This window comes from Phaseolus vulgaris, chromosome 6 (genome assembly GCF_051622355.1).
Source record: "Phaseolus vulgaris cultivar YP4 chromosome 6, ASM5162235v1, whole genome shotgun sequence".
NCBI lineage: Eukaryota > Viridiplantae > Streptophyta > Magnoliopsida > Fabales > Fabaceae > Phaseolus > Phaseolus vulgaris.
Window position 1 is genome coordinate 16,893,114 of NC_143503.1, and position 16,635 is coordinate 16,909,748.

At 31.1% G+C, this 16,635-nt stretch overlaps 1 protein-coding gene across 1 annotated transcript; it reads left to right on the top strand.

The window, feature by feature from the left end:
* Window positions 1–10,888: 10,888 nt before the first annotated feature.
* LOC150027218 (non-specific lipid-transfer protein D, cotyledon-specific isoform-like) lies at window positions 10,889–11,233 on the top strand. Its single transcript, XM_090303875.1, has one exon. It carries the CDS (start codon window positions 10,889–10,891, stop codon window positions 11,231–11,233), a length of 345 nt encoding a protein of 114 aa, XP_090160001.1.
* The last annotated feature ends 5,402 nt before the right edge of the window (window positions 11,234–16,635 follow it).

The window sequence follows — 16,635 nt, forward strand, 5'->3', positions numbered from 1 at the left end:
TTTATCTGTTTTTGGCTGGATACTTGATTTACATGAGAGGAATTTTCTTGGCGTACAACTATAGTCACAATGGATTCTTCGGAAAGTGCAGTATATAACAAGGAGGCAAAGTATTTCTTTTGAGCGGATATGCTTATATTCTAGAATTAGACTAAGTTGCTGAATTTCTTGATAGATAATTTGACTTATGTATTGATATCCTGATGTTTTTAAAGAGGTTTAAGCTTATCAGAATTATATGAGCAGAATATGGCTAGGTTTTGATCATTTTTACCTGTAAATCTCATTCCTCTAGCATAGGGGATTTGTGTACATGGATTGGAGTACCCCAAGTACTCATATTTATTAAATTTTTATTGCTGACTAAAAAAAAAGTCCACTTGAAATATAAAAAATCCAAACAAATTTGAAACATAACTAAAGATCCTTAATTCAAAAGTCAAGTGAACTTGTAATGTAATTTGTTGTTCAAAAAAACTATAAACATGATCCTAATAGTTTGCATAATCATTATCTTCTTGTTGTTGCCTGGGTGGTTCCTTTTGCCTTGGTGGTTCTTGTGGCGACAATACTTGTTGATATTGTTGTTCAATGGAACTTCGTGCTTCGAGAGGAAGGAAATGAAGAATGATACTTACCAATGATTTCACATGCCCGATGAGTTTATCATTATGTTCCTTATAATTTCGGGCTTCTTCCTTTAACAACAAAACGCTTGGTGAATCCTTAGAGGAATTCAAAGATTGATTATAGGTGAGAGTATTACCACATTTAAATTTATGAGTCAGGTCTCCAACCTTGTAGATTTGACCTTTCTTCTTTCCACCTGCTACAAGAAGCCAACTTTCAATTATAATTTTGTCTTCCTCTGCAGAATCTATGGGGGGTGACAATGTTTAGGATCAGTATGTCTATAAAGTTGTTAAAAGTGATACTTTCCTAAAAGAAAGCTTTACAAAGCGCGAAAAAAAATTAAAGAGGGAAATAATAAAAGTTTGTTTTGGGTTTAGGTTTAAAAACATCCTAAACTTGTCAGGGGTTTAGAAAACTCAAGTAAAAACCTTGTTAAAACTAAATATTTAGAGAGGTTATTAGAACCTCCGGTGACAAAATCCTATTAAAACTAAATATCTTTTAGTGTAGTTTAGCGGGAGAAATTGCAATTCCAAATAAATGTAAAAAAAGTTTCATTAAAATTATTTTTTTCTTATAATGATATATTCACTTAAGCACACATAATTATCTCCAAAACATCCATAAAGAGAAAACTCTTACAATATTTTAGGTTTTTTTTTTATCAGCAATGAATTAATAAAATAAAATGGGACACTTAAAGGGGTGTCCCAACCCTTATACATAAACCACTCCTAACTCAAGCAATCAACATAGCAAAGCAAAGTTAAAAGATAAAGCACTTAACAAAACACAACTCAAACTATTTAGGACTCCCAAAAGAGACTTGAGCTGCATAAATCCAACAAAAAGACAAGCTACTGGTAGTAACAAAATTTTGGACTGCCTCTGGATAGGTGAGAAATAAGACCTCCCTCCCTTCCCTTTATATGAAGCTAGTGTCGGTTGCGGTAGAAGGACACGGACGATTCTGATGAAGAGGCGTACAACTACTAGACGTCTTCAATTCCTAAGGGTATAAATCCTCCAAACACAAAGAGTGATCTCACAAACCATAAATCCTCACAACCGTTTTTACAAGAAAACGAGCACCAATCCATATTGGGAAGTGCTCACAAATGAGCCAACACATTTTATCAACAACCCAACCCAACCTGGACGTTCAAATTGAGCATATATCGTTTCCATAGGTTGAAGAGAGGATTAGTGCTGCTCTGAATACTCAAAGCCTACAAACAGCCTGCATATAAGCACACACAACAAAGGCCAACTAGATCACATCTGCATCGTGTCACCCTTCGCAGCGCCAAGACCGTATACCAGCACAATGGTATCAGCTCCAACATTTCCTCTGTTCAACTGTTACACCCTTAGATACTTACAACACAAGAAACACCACCACTCCAACACCCAAATCCATTAGACCATCCTTAAGACATCATGTCCTCACCAACCCACACAACAGAAGTTTAGCTACAAATCATCCTTAGACCATACGACAACCACCCCAGAAGAAGCCAGATAAACTAGCAACCCAGCCCATACCGCAACCACACGAGCAGCCCCACACCATCCCAATCAGCATCAAAAGAAAGTGCATACCAGGAGTCCTGACCACCCGAAGCAGCAGTTGTTGGCACGACAACTGCTGTAGGACCGGACAACTAGCACAAGAATTTGGGCATAGGGAACCAATTACAATAGACTAGGTATCATATGCAACCATACCAACCCCAACCCCTACTGCATTTCCGATCGCCAAACCTCCCTGAAAACCTCATCAAGGAAAACAAGGTTGCATCCTCAATAGAGACATGGCTGGAGTAAAACACAGTACCTTCGTAGATAAAAGGACCACCCAAGGACCCAAAGCTTTTCTTGAACAACCTAGCTCTATACAGCTTTGTTGTCAATAGTTACTTTAGCACTCCCCACCTTCCTCCTCTTTAGCGGTTTAGTTCCTTCTGGTCCCCCTTACTTATAACTCTTGATACAAGATATTGGATTCAAGATCCAATCCCCGAAGGAGTAATCAAACCTTGTACCTTATGTCTATAACCACAATTTAAGTTGGGCTTTTTGGAACACCTCTTCTGCGTCTACTACTCCTTGCTTAAACACAACCGAGTTTCTGTGCTCCCAGATACACCTTACAATAGCTGCCCATATACCTTTCCATACCATATTTTGTTTGTTGCTGGCCTGGGTCAAAAAGAAGCTCTCAAAGTGGCTCTTTAAGTCATTATGTTGGACAAACAAAATACCAATCCACTTATAACATAGAGCCCACACGCACACACACACAAAGCCACACCATATTCCAAAAAGATGTTGATATGATTTGATCTTGTCTTGGCATAACACGCATAAGGTAGATTCCAGCGCCACCCCTCTCCTATTGAAACACTCTCTAATTGGTAGTCTACCCAACAGAGACCTCCATTCAGTGGTCGTGACATTGGGAAAGGCCTTGGCCTTCCAGAGGAGCTTAAACGCTTCAATGAGGCCCTTCGCCACTCTTAGCTAAACACTCATATGTTGATTTCACAGTGAAACACCCTTTTTCATTGTTCCCCCACACTCGTATATCTTGCTCCTCCCTGTTAACAGTGGCCCTTGAAATGTCTATTGCAAGATCTGTTTCCAACATCGATTCCCATTTAAATTTGTCATGCATCCAGCTTAAGGTCCATCGCCATACTGACCCTTCTCACACACCTACCTCTTCCACCTTTTGTCCCTGGTTAGACGATAAGGAATGCAGTATGGGGAATAAAGTTTTGAGATTATTGTTCCCAACCCACACATCCTCCCAAAATTTAGCATTGTCACCACGACCTAGTTTCCATCCAATTTCTGCTTGGAACCATCCATCTCTTCCTCCCTCCCTACACACTTTATCAAGGTCCCTCCACCACCATGATTGCATTTTCAAAGGCGTTTGCATTACCTCACTTTCTATTCCATATTTTGACTCGAATAAATCCTTCCATCTCCCTTTCTCATCCGAGGACCAACGCCATCTCCATTTGGCCAATAGAGCATAATTAAAGTTACGAATGTCTGTGAGTCCCAACCCTCCCTCCTCTTTGAATTTGCATAGGTTTTCCCAGCTTACCCATGAGATCAGCTTCTTCTCCTCCCCCCACCCCCACAAAAACCTCCTTTGGATACTAGTGATACTCTTACAGACCAAGTTCGGTGCTCTGAACAGAGACAAGTAATACAAAGGTACTGCAGTGAGGACAAACTTTATAACACAGATTCTCCCTGCCATGGATAAAAACCTCCCTTTCCACACACTGAGCCTAACTTTCAGTTTGTTTAAAACCGGCTCCCATAAATTTTTCTTCCTTGGGTTGCCTCCCACCTCAAGCCCCAGATATTTGAACGGTACCTCCATCTGAGCACAATTCAAGGTCTCTGTGTAACAAAGGAGATTATTTCTATGAACATTGATGCCTGCTAACTTTGACTTATGAAAAATAATCTTCAAGCCTGAAGCTAGCTCGAAGCCCCTAAGGATAGCCTTTAGGGTCGCCACATTGCAACCCTTTAGCTACTACAAGAAAGAGGAATGGAGCAAGCGGGTCTCCCTGCCTCAACCCTCTTTTAGTTTTGAATTCTCCGTCGGGCTTCCATTAACTAGCACTGAGATAGTAGCACTTTCCATACAACCTCGGATCCATCTAATCCACTAACTATGGAATCCTAGCTTATGTAGCATATCATAGAGGAACTCCCATCGAATCGAATCGTAAGCTTTTTCAAAATCCACCTTCAGACATAACCCGCTTCTCCTGCCCTTTCTAAGATCCTCCACCACTTCATTACCCATAAACTCACTGTCTAGAATCCCTCTATCCTTCAAGAAAGTCGATTGACATTCGTCAATAATCATGGGGAGAACCTTCTTGATCCTTCAAGCCAACACCTTGGATATATATTTGTAGATGGCGCCTACTAAGGATATGGGTCTGTATTGATCTAGGTGAACATGATTCCTTACTTTAGGTACTAATGCTATGAATGACGCATTGCACCCCTTTGGTATACAACCTGTTTCATGAAAAAGGGTCATCACTATCGTGAACTCTTCCTTCAAAAACTCCCAACTCTTCTTTAGGAAATTAAAATTGAATCCGTCGGGTCCGGGGCTTTTTGAACCTTCACATTGCCACACCACATCCCTTATTTGCTCCTCGGAGAACCCTTCTAACATACTCAAGTTATCAGATATAGATAGAGACTTGAACTCAACCGCATCAAGTCTTACACCTAGGTCTTTTGTCGCTTCAAATCTGTTATGAAACTACTTTTTTGCTTCAGTACGAATTGTGTTAGGCTCCTCACTCCACAAGTCCTCAACCTCAACTCCCTTTACTTCATTTCTAATTCTTCTCTATCTCAAGGAAGAGTGGAAGAATTTTGTACAAGAGTACCCATTCTTGAACCAGCTTACTCTGGCCTTTTGGCGGAGGAGGGATTCAAGCTTTATATTAGTTTCCTTCAACCGACTTACTAGTTCAACCCTTTTTAACCTTTCGCTTTCCAATAAGACACCATTGCAGTCTTGGTTATCTAGGTCCTCAATTTCCTACAAGATCCTCTACTTAATAGTCTCGATATTGCCGAAGACATTCCTGTTCCAGACTTTTAAGTCGCCCTTCAAGTGTTTCAATTTTTCTTTGACTTTCATGAACCCGCTCCCCTGAACTGAATTTGAGGTCCATCTACCCTTCACCATCTCCATAAAACCTTTTTCTGACAACCAAGCGTCGATGGTTCTAAAAGGTTTAGGACCCCAATCCTTATCCATGGACTTTACAACCAGCGCACAGTGGTTAGAAACTTCCATACGTTGCACGTATTGTTTACACATTGGCCATATTTGCATCCATTCTTCACAGACAAGCACTTTGTCTAGCCTGCTCTTAGCCGACCCATTAGAGTTGAACCAGGTAAATTTCTTACCAACATAAGGAAGCTCGAGCATAAAGTTGGCATCAATGAAGCAATTGAAATCTCTTATTTCGCTTGACTGGTTGTCCCTTGCCCTTACACCTTTCCTTTCACTTTGGCTTCTTACAGCAGTAAACTCACCGTAGAAGCACCAAATCAGAACTTGGGTCCCTCTAAGTGTCTATTAAATACCACTTTAAGCAGTTATTCTACAATGTAAAGTTCATTAACTTACATACCTTTAAGTACACATAATTTGTTGCTCATACATCAACCTTTGAACAAAATACTTTAAAACTGTAAGTTTGATATACTCTCCATTAAAATGTCCTTCACCTTACTTAAATATACTTAAATAGACATATATGACGCTTAAACATGCTTCAGATATCATATTGCTTTGCTTTGAGTGATGTACCAAAATATTGGTTGACACTACCTTTTGGATCGACTAAAGCAAAAATTCGTTACTATTCATAACAACAACAAAATGTATTAAAAAGTATTTTTTAATGATTAATATATTTTAAACATTTGACTAAAACTAGAATTACGTTGGTACCATGTCAAAACTGACAGTGTACAATTTCAACGTTTGTTATGGCTTGTGGTAACTGACACTCAATTTCAACGTTAACGCATACTAACAGCCATCGTTACATTTCTGTGATTCTGGTTGAATCACTTCTAAACTAGATTTTATTTATTTATTTTTTATTTTTAATAAAAAAAAGTAAAATTACATTGATATGTACTGTGATTTGCGTCACTTTAAGTTAATTTTAAGATTTTAAAATATATAAACAGTTTTGTTAAATAATAAAAAAGAGTAGAAACGAATTAACATAAATTTAAATTAATATTTAAAAGCAACCATGGCCAAATAAATTATTAAAACAGTAATAGACTAACTTGACTAAACTAGTTTTACGTTAAGATGCAAAGGAAATACAAAAATTATTGATGAGTTATAAGTGTTTGACTAAGCTAAGGAAAAAAAAGATGAAACATGGTAAACATAATTTGAATTATTTTAAGCTTACTAACAGTGTAAAATTACATTGGAATGTATTGTGATTTGCGTTACTTTCAGTTAATTTTAATATTTAAAAATATATTATGTTAAATAATAAATAAGAGTAGAAATGAATTAACATATATTTGAATTAATATTTAAAAGCAACCCTTGACCAAATAGGTTGACTAAAGTAGTTATACGTTAAGATGAAAAGGGAAATAAAAAAATATTGATGAGTTATAAAAGATGCATAGTATTAAGTGTGTATATAAGGAATGGGATGGTAAGAATGATGAAGAGATAAGTTGATAAGAGTCAAAACAGAGAAGCATAGAGAATAAAGAGAAAAAATGAAGGTTTTGGCTATGGTGATGTTTGTTATGGGTTATGGTTTGGCCATAACAAGATTGAGTAAAGGTCAAATGCCTGCTAGCTGTGATGAGTATAATCCATTATTTTCACCATGTGTGCCTTATTTGGTTAATCTAGACTTTGGGATTCCAAGTCCAAGGTGTTGTGCTGGAGTTGCTCAGGTGTTTGGAAAAGCCAACAATCCTGCAGCTATTCAAAAACTTTGTACTTGTTTGGTTGCCACTATGCCTAATTTATCGTTTAAACCTGAGAAATTGACACAACTCCCAGCAGCCAGCCTGCAAGATTAAACTTTCATTCCCTATTGATAAGTGCATAAAAGCTTGAACTTATTCAACTACTCATACCATACATTCACACTTCAATGGTTAAGTTTGATGCATGTAAAACAAATAAATATTATCAAAGGAGGTATCAAGTCTTTGCAATTACTATTATTATTAGTCTACAACTTTTTATTTATTTATTTATTTATGCATTTTGTGTGGATTAATTTTGTGATTAATTAATTTAAATAAAGTATTTTGGATGTTTTCACTTACCTATAAAATCACATTTGAGGTAAAGATTAATAAGAGTAAGAGATGAGAATACTTAAAAATTAAAAAACATATAACCTCAAACAAATCATAATCATATCTTGCATGTTTCCAAAGGCAGGAGGTTGTTACTGTATTAGTGTATAGAAGCTCTCTGAGGATAAGGTTCTTGGTTTTAGATTTTGTTTGTCGTTTGTTCCGGATAGACAGTTTTAGAAAGGGAATTGATACCCGTTATAGTCTACTGGGTATCATGTGTTTTTTTTTTTTTTTTTTTTCTTCTGTAAACGGGTTGAGATATATATTAGTTGTGTGGCTATTTAGTAGAACTAATAATATCTTGTAAAACATAAATAAGAATAATAAAATAAATAAATATTTATGTTTGGTGGTGAAGGTTAAATAAGTTAACACTACAATAAAATTATTAAATAAAACTAATTTTTGATATCAAAATAATTAGTTATTATATTAATTAAATTAAAGATCATCTTATAAATTATAAAATTATTATTATTTAAAATAGATTTTATTATTAATAAAAATTTATAAAATCATTTTTAAATTAGTATATTACTAACTACTTTATATTCTAAATTAGTTTATATTTGTGTTCTAAAGACTAGTTTAGAATTTTAAATTTTAATTGCTAAAACCTTAATAATTAATTTAAACACCAATTTATGAATATTTTTTTCTTTTAGTACTTTATGTTTTTGGAAAAATTGTGTGTCCTAACACTTTATATAATTTATGGCAAGCTGAGTTGGTAAAACATAAGTAAATCTAATCCATCTTTTAATTTGTTGTGCAAAGAAGTAATAATAAGAGGAATAATTATGAACAAAAATGTGGAGAGTTAAAAGAAAATAAAAGCCATTCTTAAATATGGTCTAATTGAAGTGGTAGAAAAATATGAATCCTAATAAAAGTCATTCTTATATATATTTTTCTCTTAATTCATATCTTTTTAATTTTTTTAATGATAAAATTATAACGTAATTTTGAACTTCAGTGATTGATTCAAACGATACTATCTCAATATACTCAATATACTTGAAGTCAAAATAATAAATATAAATTACTATATAAAAGGTTGAATATAAAAGTCTAATGATAAAATATTTCCAAATCTGTCTTTAACTATTAGTCCGATAAAAATAATTTGTTAAAATGTTGGTATTTTGTTGGTAAACTAAATAAATTGTATTTATTTACCGCAAAAAAATTCATAAATAATCACAAATTATTTACACAATGTTTTATAGATTTTTATCCATAAACACTATAATTTTATGTTTTTCTTCATGATTATTATTATTATTAAATTCTTATTATAATTAAATTATGCTGTAAGAAATTTTATAAATAAAAAAATATCTTTAACCATCAGACACTAGATAAATTTAGTGATTATATTACAATTATTATTTTTTTATTATATTTTTTATTATTACTATGATTATTATCATTAATTTATTATTAATATTATATTATTATTATCAATAATAATATAATTATTATAAATATTAATATTATTTAATTATTCTTGATATTCTTATTAATTCATAAAAATTATATTATTAATAATATTAATTATTATTAGTATTAATTATTACTACTAACATTAGTATTATAAATATTCTTACTATTAATTATTATTATTATTATTATTATTATTATTATAAATATTAATTTTATTATTACTATTAATTTTATTATTAATATTTTATAGTAATAACATTATTTTTAATATTATTTTTATTTTTAATATTATTAAACAGTTGAATTTGTAAGTAGAAATTTATATGTAATATGAAATGTATCTACGGATATATATTTTTGGATAATTTATATAGAACGTAAAATTTGTATCTACCTTTGAATTTATTTATCAGAAGCTACACATTTATGGGTAATAATTTTTATGTAGTACGGAATTTATATATATATATATATATATATATATATATATATATATATATATATATATATATATTTAAATCTGGATATCTATGTAATAATTATGATAAATTTGAAATTTTGTCTAACACTATTTTAAGGAATTAAAAGTATGAATTAATTAATAAAAAAACACTTAAATCCAAAGTCTTGAAAAATTACAAAAATCACTAAAAAAAAACTGATTTACCTACGGACAAATCCGTATGTAACAACAAAATATACACACACATTATTCACCAACTCTATTTCATGGGTAAATTCGTAGGTAATCGTACATCCATCAAAATGTTTATTCATGCATTTAAATGAATGTCTTTTTTAAAACATGTACAATTTAACATATCCAACACACATTTAATTTCAAATTCAAAACATAACATAATTGAAGTCTCATATGAAAGATAACTTAATATAAAAGTCAAGTCCAGATGGTTTTAATTTTAGCTTTTTTAAAGAATTCTGGGAGATTATAAATATAGAATTATATGAAGCTATATGTTGCTTTCACAAATGCGGGAGATGACCAAAAGGATGTACTGCCTCTTTCATCACAATTATCCCCAAAATTACTAACCCTGTTAGATTAGAGGACTTTAGACAATATCATTAGTTGGCAATTTTTACAAAATCATAGCAAAAATTCTAAATAGAAGACTGCAGAAAATCATGCAAGCTGTAAACTATTTATTTATTTTGGATCTGTATACTAAATAAATTGTATTTATTTACCGCAAAAAAATCATAGATAATCACAAGTTATCTACAAAATGTTTTATAGATTTTAATCTATAAACACTATAATTTCATGTTTTTTTCATGATTATTATTATTAAATCATTATTATAATAAAATTATGCTGTAAGAAATTCTATAAATAAATAAAAAATCTTTAACCATCACATTAGATAAACTTAGTGATTATATTACAAGTATTATTTTTTTATTATAATTTTTATTATTACTATGGTTATTATTATTAATTTAATATTAATAATTATAATAATAATAATATTATTATATTATTATTAAATTATTATTATTACTTGTTGAGATTGTTTTTTAACGAAACTTCATGCTTCGAAAGGAAGGAAAGGAAGAATGATACTAACCAATGATTTCACATGCTCGATGAGTTTTGGTTTGATAGCAAGTCAACCAACCAAAACAGTTTTCAATCTTTTTAAAAACACCTAAGTATAAAACAATCACAACAGGTTGTTTTTCACTTAGTTTGAAAAACACTTTAAACATAAAAGATAAACAAGTGTGTATAAAAGATTGATGAGTTATAAAAGATGCAAAGTATTAAGTGTGTATATAAGGAATGGGATGGTAAGCATGATGAAGAGATCAGTTGATAAGAGTGAAAGCAGAGAAGCATAGAGAATAAAGAGAAAAGATGAAGGTTTTGGCTATGGTGATGTTTGTTATGGTTTATGGTTTGGCCATAACAAGATTGAGTGAAGGTCAAATGCCTGCTAGCTGTGATGAGTATAATCCATTATTTTCACCATGTGTGCCTTATTTGGTTAATCCAGACTTTAGGATTCCAAGTCTAAGGTGTTGTGCTGGAGCTGCTCAGGTGTTTGGAAAAGCCAACAATCCTGCAGCTATTCAAAAACTTTGTACTTGTCTGGTTGCCACTATGCCTAATTTGTCGTTTAAACCTGAGAAATTGACACAACTCCCAGTAGCTTGCAAGATTAAACTTTCATTCCCTATTGATAAGTGCATAAAAGCTTGAACTTATTCAATTGCTCATACCATACATTCACACTTCAATGGTTAAGTTTGATGCATGTAAAACAAATAAATATTATCAAAGGAGGTATCAACTCTTTGCAATTACTATTATTATTAGTCTACAACTTTTTATTTATTTATTTATGCATTTTGTGTGGATTAATTGTGTGATTAATTAAATTAAATAAAGTATTTTGGATGTTTTCACTTACATCTAAAATCACATTTGTGGTAAAGATTAATAAGTTGGTACATAGTAGCTAACCAACCAAAGTAAGAGATGTGAATACTTTCAAAAACATATAACCTCAAATAAATCCTAATCATATCTTGCAAAAATATAAATATTAGTTGTGTGCCTATTTAATAAATAAGAATAATAAAATCAATAAATAAATATTTATGTTTGGTGATGAAGGTTAAGTAAGTCAACACTATAAAAAAGTTATTAAATAAAAACTAATTTTAGATACCAAAATAATTAGTTATTATATTGATTAAATTAAACATTATCTTATAAATTATAAAATTATTAGTATTTAAAATAGATTCTATTAATAAGAAAAATTTATAAAACAATTTTTAAATTAGTATTTAACCATTAGTTACTAACTACTTTATATTCTAAATTAGTATCTATTAGTCTTCTAAAGACTAATTTTAAATTTTAATTACTAAAACCATAATAATTAATTTAAACACCAATTTATAAATATTTTGTTCTTTTAGTACTTTATGTTGTAGGAAAATTGTGTGTCCTCTAACCCTTGTTATATAATTTATGGCAAACTCAGTTGGTAAAACATAAGTAAATCTAATCCATCTTTTAATTTGTTGTGCGAAGTAATAATAAGAGGAATAATTATGAAAAAAAAATGAGAAGAGTTAAAGAAAATAAAAGCCATTCTTAAATATGGTCTAATTAAGTGATAGAAAAATATGAATGTTTGGGTCGTAATAGTATTATATAGTTATGGAGTCGAGTTCAATGTTTGTTTATATATTTATTTATTTATATATATATATATATATATATATTTATATATTTCTTAATTCATTAAGATGTTTTTTAAGAACAAAACTGTGACATTATTTTGAACTCCAAAACGAATAATATTTCTGATGCAGTGATTAATCCTAACGATACTATCTCAATATGTTTAAGGTTGAAATAGTAAATGTAAATTACTAAAAAAAAAAAAAAGTCTGATGATAAAATATTTTGAAATTTTCCTTTAACAATTAGTGTGATGAAAACAATTTGTTAAAATGTTGGTACTTTTGTTGGATCTGTAAACTAAATAAATTGTATTAATTTGCCGCAAAAATTCATAGATAATCACTAATTATCTACAAAATGTTTTACAGATTTTTATCCATAAACACTATAATTTCATGATTATTATTATTAAATCCTTATTATAATTAAATTATACTGTAAGAAATTCTATAAATAAATAGAAATATATATTTAACCACCACCACACACACTAAATAAACTTAGTGATTATATTACAATTATTTTTTTTTTATTATAATTTTTATTATTACTATGATTATTATCATTAATTTATTATTAATAATTATAATAATAATAATATATTATTATTAAATTATTATTATCAATAATTATTATAAATATTAATATTATTTAATTATTATTAATATTATTATTAATTTACAAAAATTATATTATTAATAATATTAATTATTATTAAAATTAATTATTACTATTAATATTAGTATTATAAAAATTCTTACTTTTTATTTTATCAGCAAAGAATAAATAAATTAAAAGAGACATTTTAGAGGTGTTTCAACCCTTATATAGTGCCTATCTTGAAAGACAGCTAAAAAAGGGGCAAGAAGCTAAAACTATTGAAACAATTGTTGGACAAAAATCACAACCTAAGCACCTTACATATCCCCATGAAGGCAGCGGCCCTACAAAATCATGCAGATTATAGGAATAAAAAGATAATGACATGCTTAGAAGACCACCTTTCATCCACCTATCCTATTAACTTTCAGCTGCTTGGCAAAAGCCCCACATTCTAGTCTACAACTTTCATCACAATTATCCCCAAAATTACTAACCCTGTTAGATTAGAGAACTTTAGACCAATATCATTAGTTGGTATTTTTTACAAAATCATAGAAAAATTTCTAGGTAGAAGACTGCAGAAAATCATGCATAAAATCACTAATCATAAACAATCGACTTTCATTCAAGGAAGGGATATCCTTGATAGCATAATTGTAGCAAATGAACTTATAGAGGAGGTAAGAAAGAAGAAGTGCAAATGTATCATTGTTAAGACTGACTTTGAGAAAGCCTACAACTTTGTGGACTAGAATTTTCTATTTTATATGTTACAGAGGATGGGGTTTGGAAACACGTGGATGAAATGGAGTAGGAGCTTCTTAGAATTGTCATCTATATCCATACTTGTCAATGGAAGCCCTTATGAACAATTCCAACCTACAAAGGGTCTAAGGTAGGGTGACCCTTTAGCACCATCTCTATTTCTTATAGTGGTTGAAGGCTTGGCTGGAGTCATGAGAGTGGCCCAACAAAAAGGACTTTATGATGGGATTAAAGTGGGTTTGGATCAGGTTGAGGTTAATATGTTATAGTTTGATGATGATACTATCTTTTTCTGTGAGGATAATGTGAAAAACATGACAACAATTAAATGTACTCTAAGATATTTCGAACTTGTGTTTGGGTTGAAGGTGAACTTTAGAAAAAGTAAAATCACAGGTATAGGTGCACAACAAACTTAAATTCTAAGATACTCTGCGATTTTAAATTGTAATCAAATGAAAGTTTCTTTTAAATATTTTGGGGTTCCTGTCGGAGATAATCATAGGAAAAAAGTGTTTTGGAATGACATGATATCAAAAATTAAAAGTAAGCTTTCTAGTTGGAAAGGAAAACATTTATCTTTTGCTGGAAGAGTTACTTTGATAAAAACTGTCATTTCAGTTGTCCCTTTATATTACTTATTTGCATTCAAAATGCATACAACAGTTGGGAAATTAATGACAAGATTACAAAGAGTTTTTTTATGGGGACGAGGAAGTGATAAAAGGAAGATAGTCTGGATCAAGTGGGACTTCCTATGTCAATTCAAATCGGAAGGATGAGTAGAAATTAAGGATGTAAATCTGTTTAATATGGCTCTTCTTGGGAAATGGAAATGGAGACTTGGTTGTGAAAAATCAGGACTTTGGAAACAGGTACTTGAATCTAAATATGGTTCTTGGAGAGGATTGAATGATAGTGTTGTGTCAAATATTGAATCTTGGTGGTGGAGAGATATCAAGAAGGTGTGTGGAGGAAACTCAAATTCTTGGTTTGATAACCAGAGAAGATGAAAGGTCGGTGTAGGGAGTAATATTTTGTTTTGGACAGATTATTGGATAGGGAATGATACTTTGAAAAATAGATATCCCAAAATTTTCTCAATCTCAGTGCTTAAAGAGGGTTCTATAGATAAATATGGGTATGACATGAAAACCAGTGGGTATGGCAAATAGAATGGAGAATAGACTGGTTTTTATGGGAAACTGAAATTATAAATGAATTTATGGATGAATTGAAGACTATTAAAATAGATGCTTGTAGAAATGATGAGTGGATGTGGGTAGGTGATACTTCAAATTCTTTGACTGTTAACTCTGCTTATAAAATTCTTTGCCACCAAAATATTTTGCATCCACATTCATTCTTTGCGTTTAATTTTGATTCTTTCTGGAGCCTAAAAACTCTTCCATCAGCACATTACTTTGCCTGACGTGTTTTAATTGGTAAAATTGCAACATATGATAATTTAATACATAGATGAATATAGGTTGGACAGGGGGATGTGTGCTATGTGTGGGTCTGAGCTTGAAACAGTAAATCATCTCTTTTTCACATGTAAAGTGGCTTCTAAAGTATGGTATATGTCTGATGCTTAGGTTGCTAGAGCTTTTGTACATTGTGATAATGTTATTCAACATTTCGAACAAATAGGTTTTACGGGTCTAAACTACTTGGGAAATTGCATTTGGAAATGTATGTAGATTTCCATTATTTGGGGAATTTGGAACCATAGGAATAAGATAATTTTCAATAATGCAGTGGTGGATCATGTTGAAATTTTTGCCTTGGCTCAAGTAAAGGCGTGGGCATGGGTAAGTTATAAATTTCCAAAGTCAAATTTCTCTTATTCTGATTGGTGTATTAATGTATATGAATGTTAAAAATCACTACATTGATGATTAACGCCCTTTATCTGTTTTTGGCTGGATACTTGATTTACATGAGAGGAATTTTCTTGGCATATAACTATAGTCACAATGGATTCTTAGGAAACTGCAGTAGATAGCAAGGAGTTAAAGTATTTGTTTTGAGCTGATATGCTTATATTCTAGAATTGGACTAAGTTGCTGAATTTCTTGATAGATAATTTGACTTATGTATTGATATCCTGATGTTTTTAAAGAGGTTTAAGCTTATCAGAATTATATGAGCAGAATATGGCTAGGTTTTGATCATTTTTACCGATAAATCTCTTTCCTCTAGCATAGGTGATTTTTGTACATGGATTGGAGTACCCCAAGTACTCCTATTTATTAAATTTTTATTGCTGATTAAAAAAAAGTCCACTTGAAATATCTAAAAATCCAAACAAACTTGAAACATAACTAAAGATCCTTAATTCAAAATTCAAGTGAACTTGTAATTTAATTTTTTGTTTAAAAAAACTACAAAGATGATCCTAATAGTCTGCATAATCATAATCGTCTTGTTGTTGCCTGGGTGGTTCCTTTTGCCTTGGTGGTTCTAGTGGCGACAATATTTGTTGATATTGTTGTTCAATGGAACTTTGTGCTTCAGGAGGAAGGAAAGGAAGAATGATACTTACCAATGATTTCACATGCCCGGTGCGTTTATTATTATGTTCCTTATAATTTTGGGCTTCTTCCTTTAACAACAAAACGCTTGGTGAATCCTTAGAGGAATTTGAAGGTAGATTATAGGTGAGAGTATTACCACGTTTAAATTTATGAGCCAGGTCTCCAACCTTGTAGATTCAACCTTTCTTCTTGCCAACTTTCAATTATAATTTTGTCTTCCTCTGCAGAATCTATGGGGGATGACAATGTTTAGGATTAGTATGCCTATAAAGTTGTTAAAAGTGACACTTTCCTAAAAGAAAAATTTAGAAAGCGCGAAAAAAAAATTAAAGAGGAAATAATAAAAGTTTGTTTTGGGTTTAGGTTTAAAAGCATCCTAAACTTGTCAGGGGTTTAAAAAACTCAAGTAAAAACCCTATTAAAACTAAATATTTAGAGAGGTTATTAGAACCTCTAGTGACAAATCCCTATTAAAATTAAATATCTTTTAGTGTA

Excerpts from the sequence above, each read along its gene's own strand:
- LOC150027218 (XM_090303875.1), top strand. The coding sequence starts at position 10,889 with ATGAAGGTTTTGGCTATGGTGATGTTTGTTATGGTTTATGGTTTGGCC.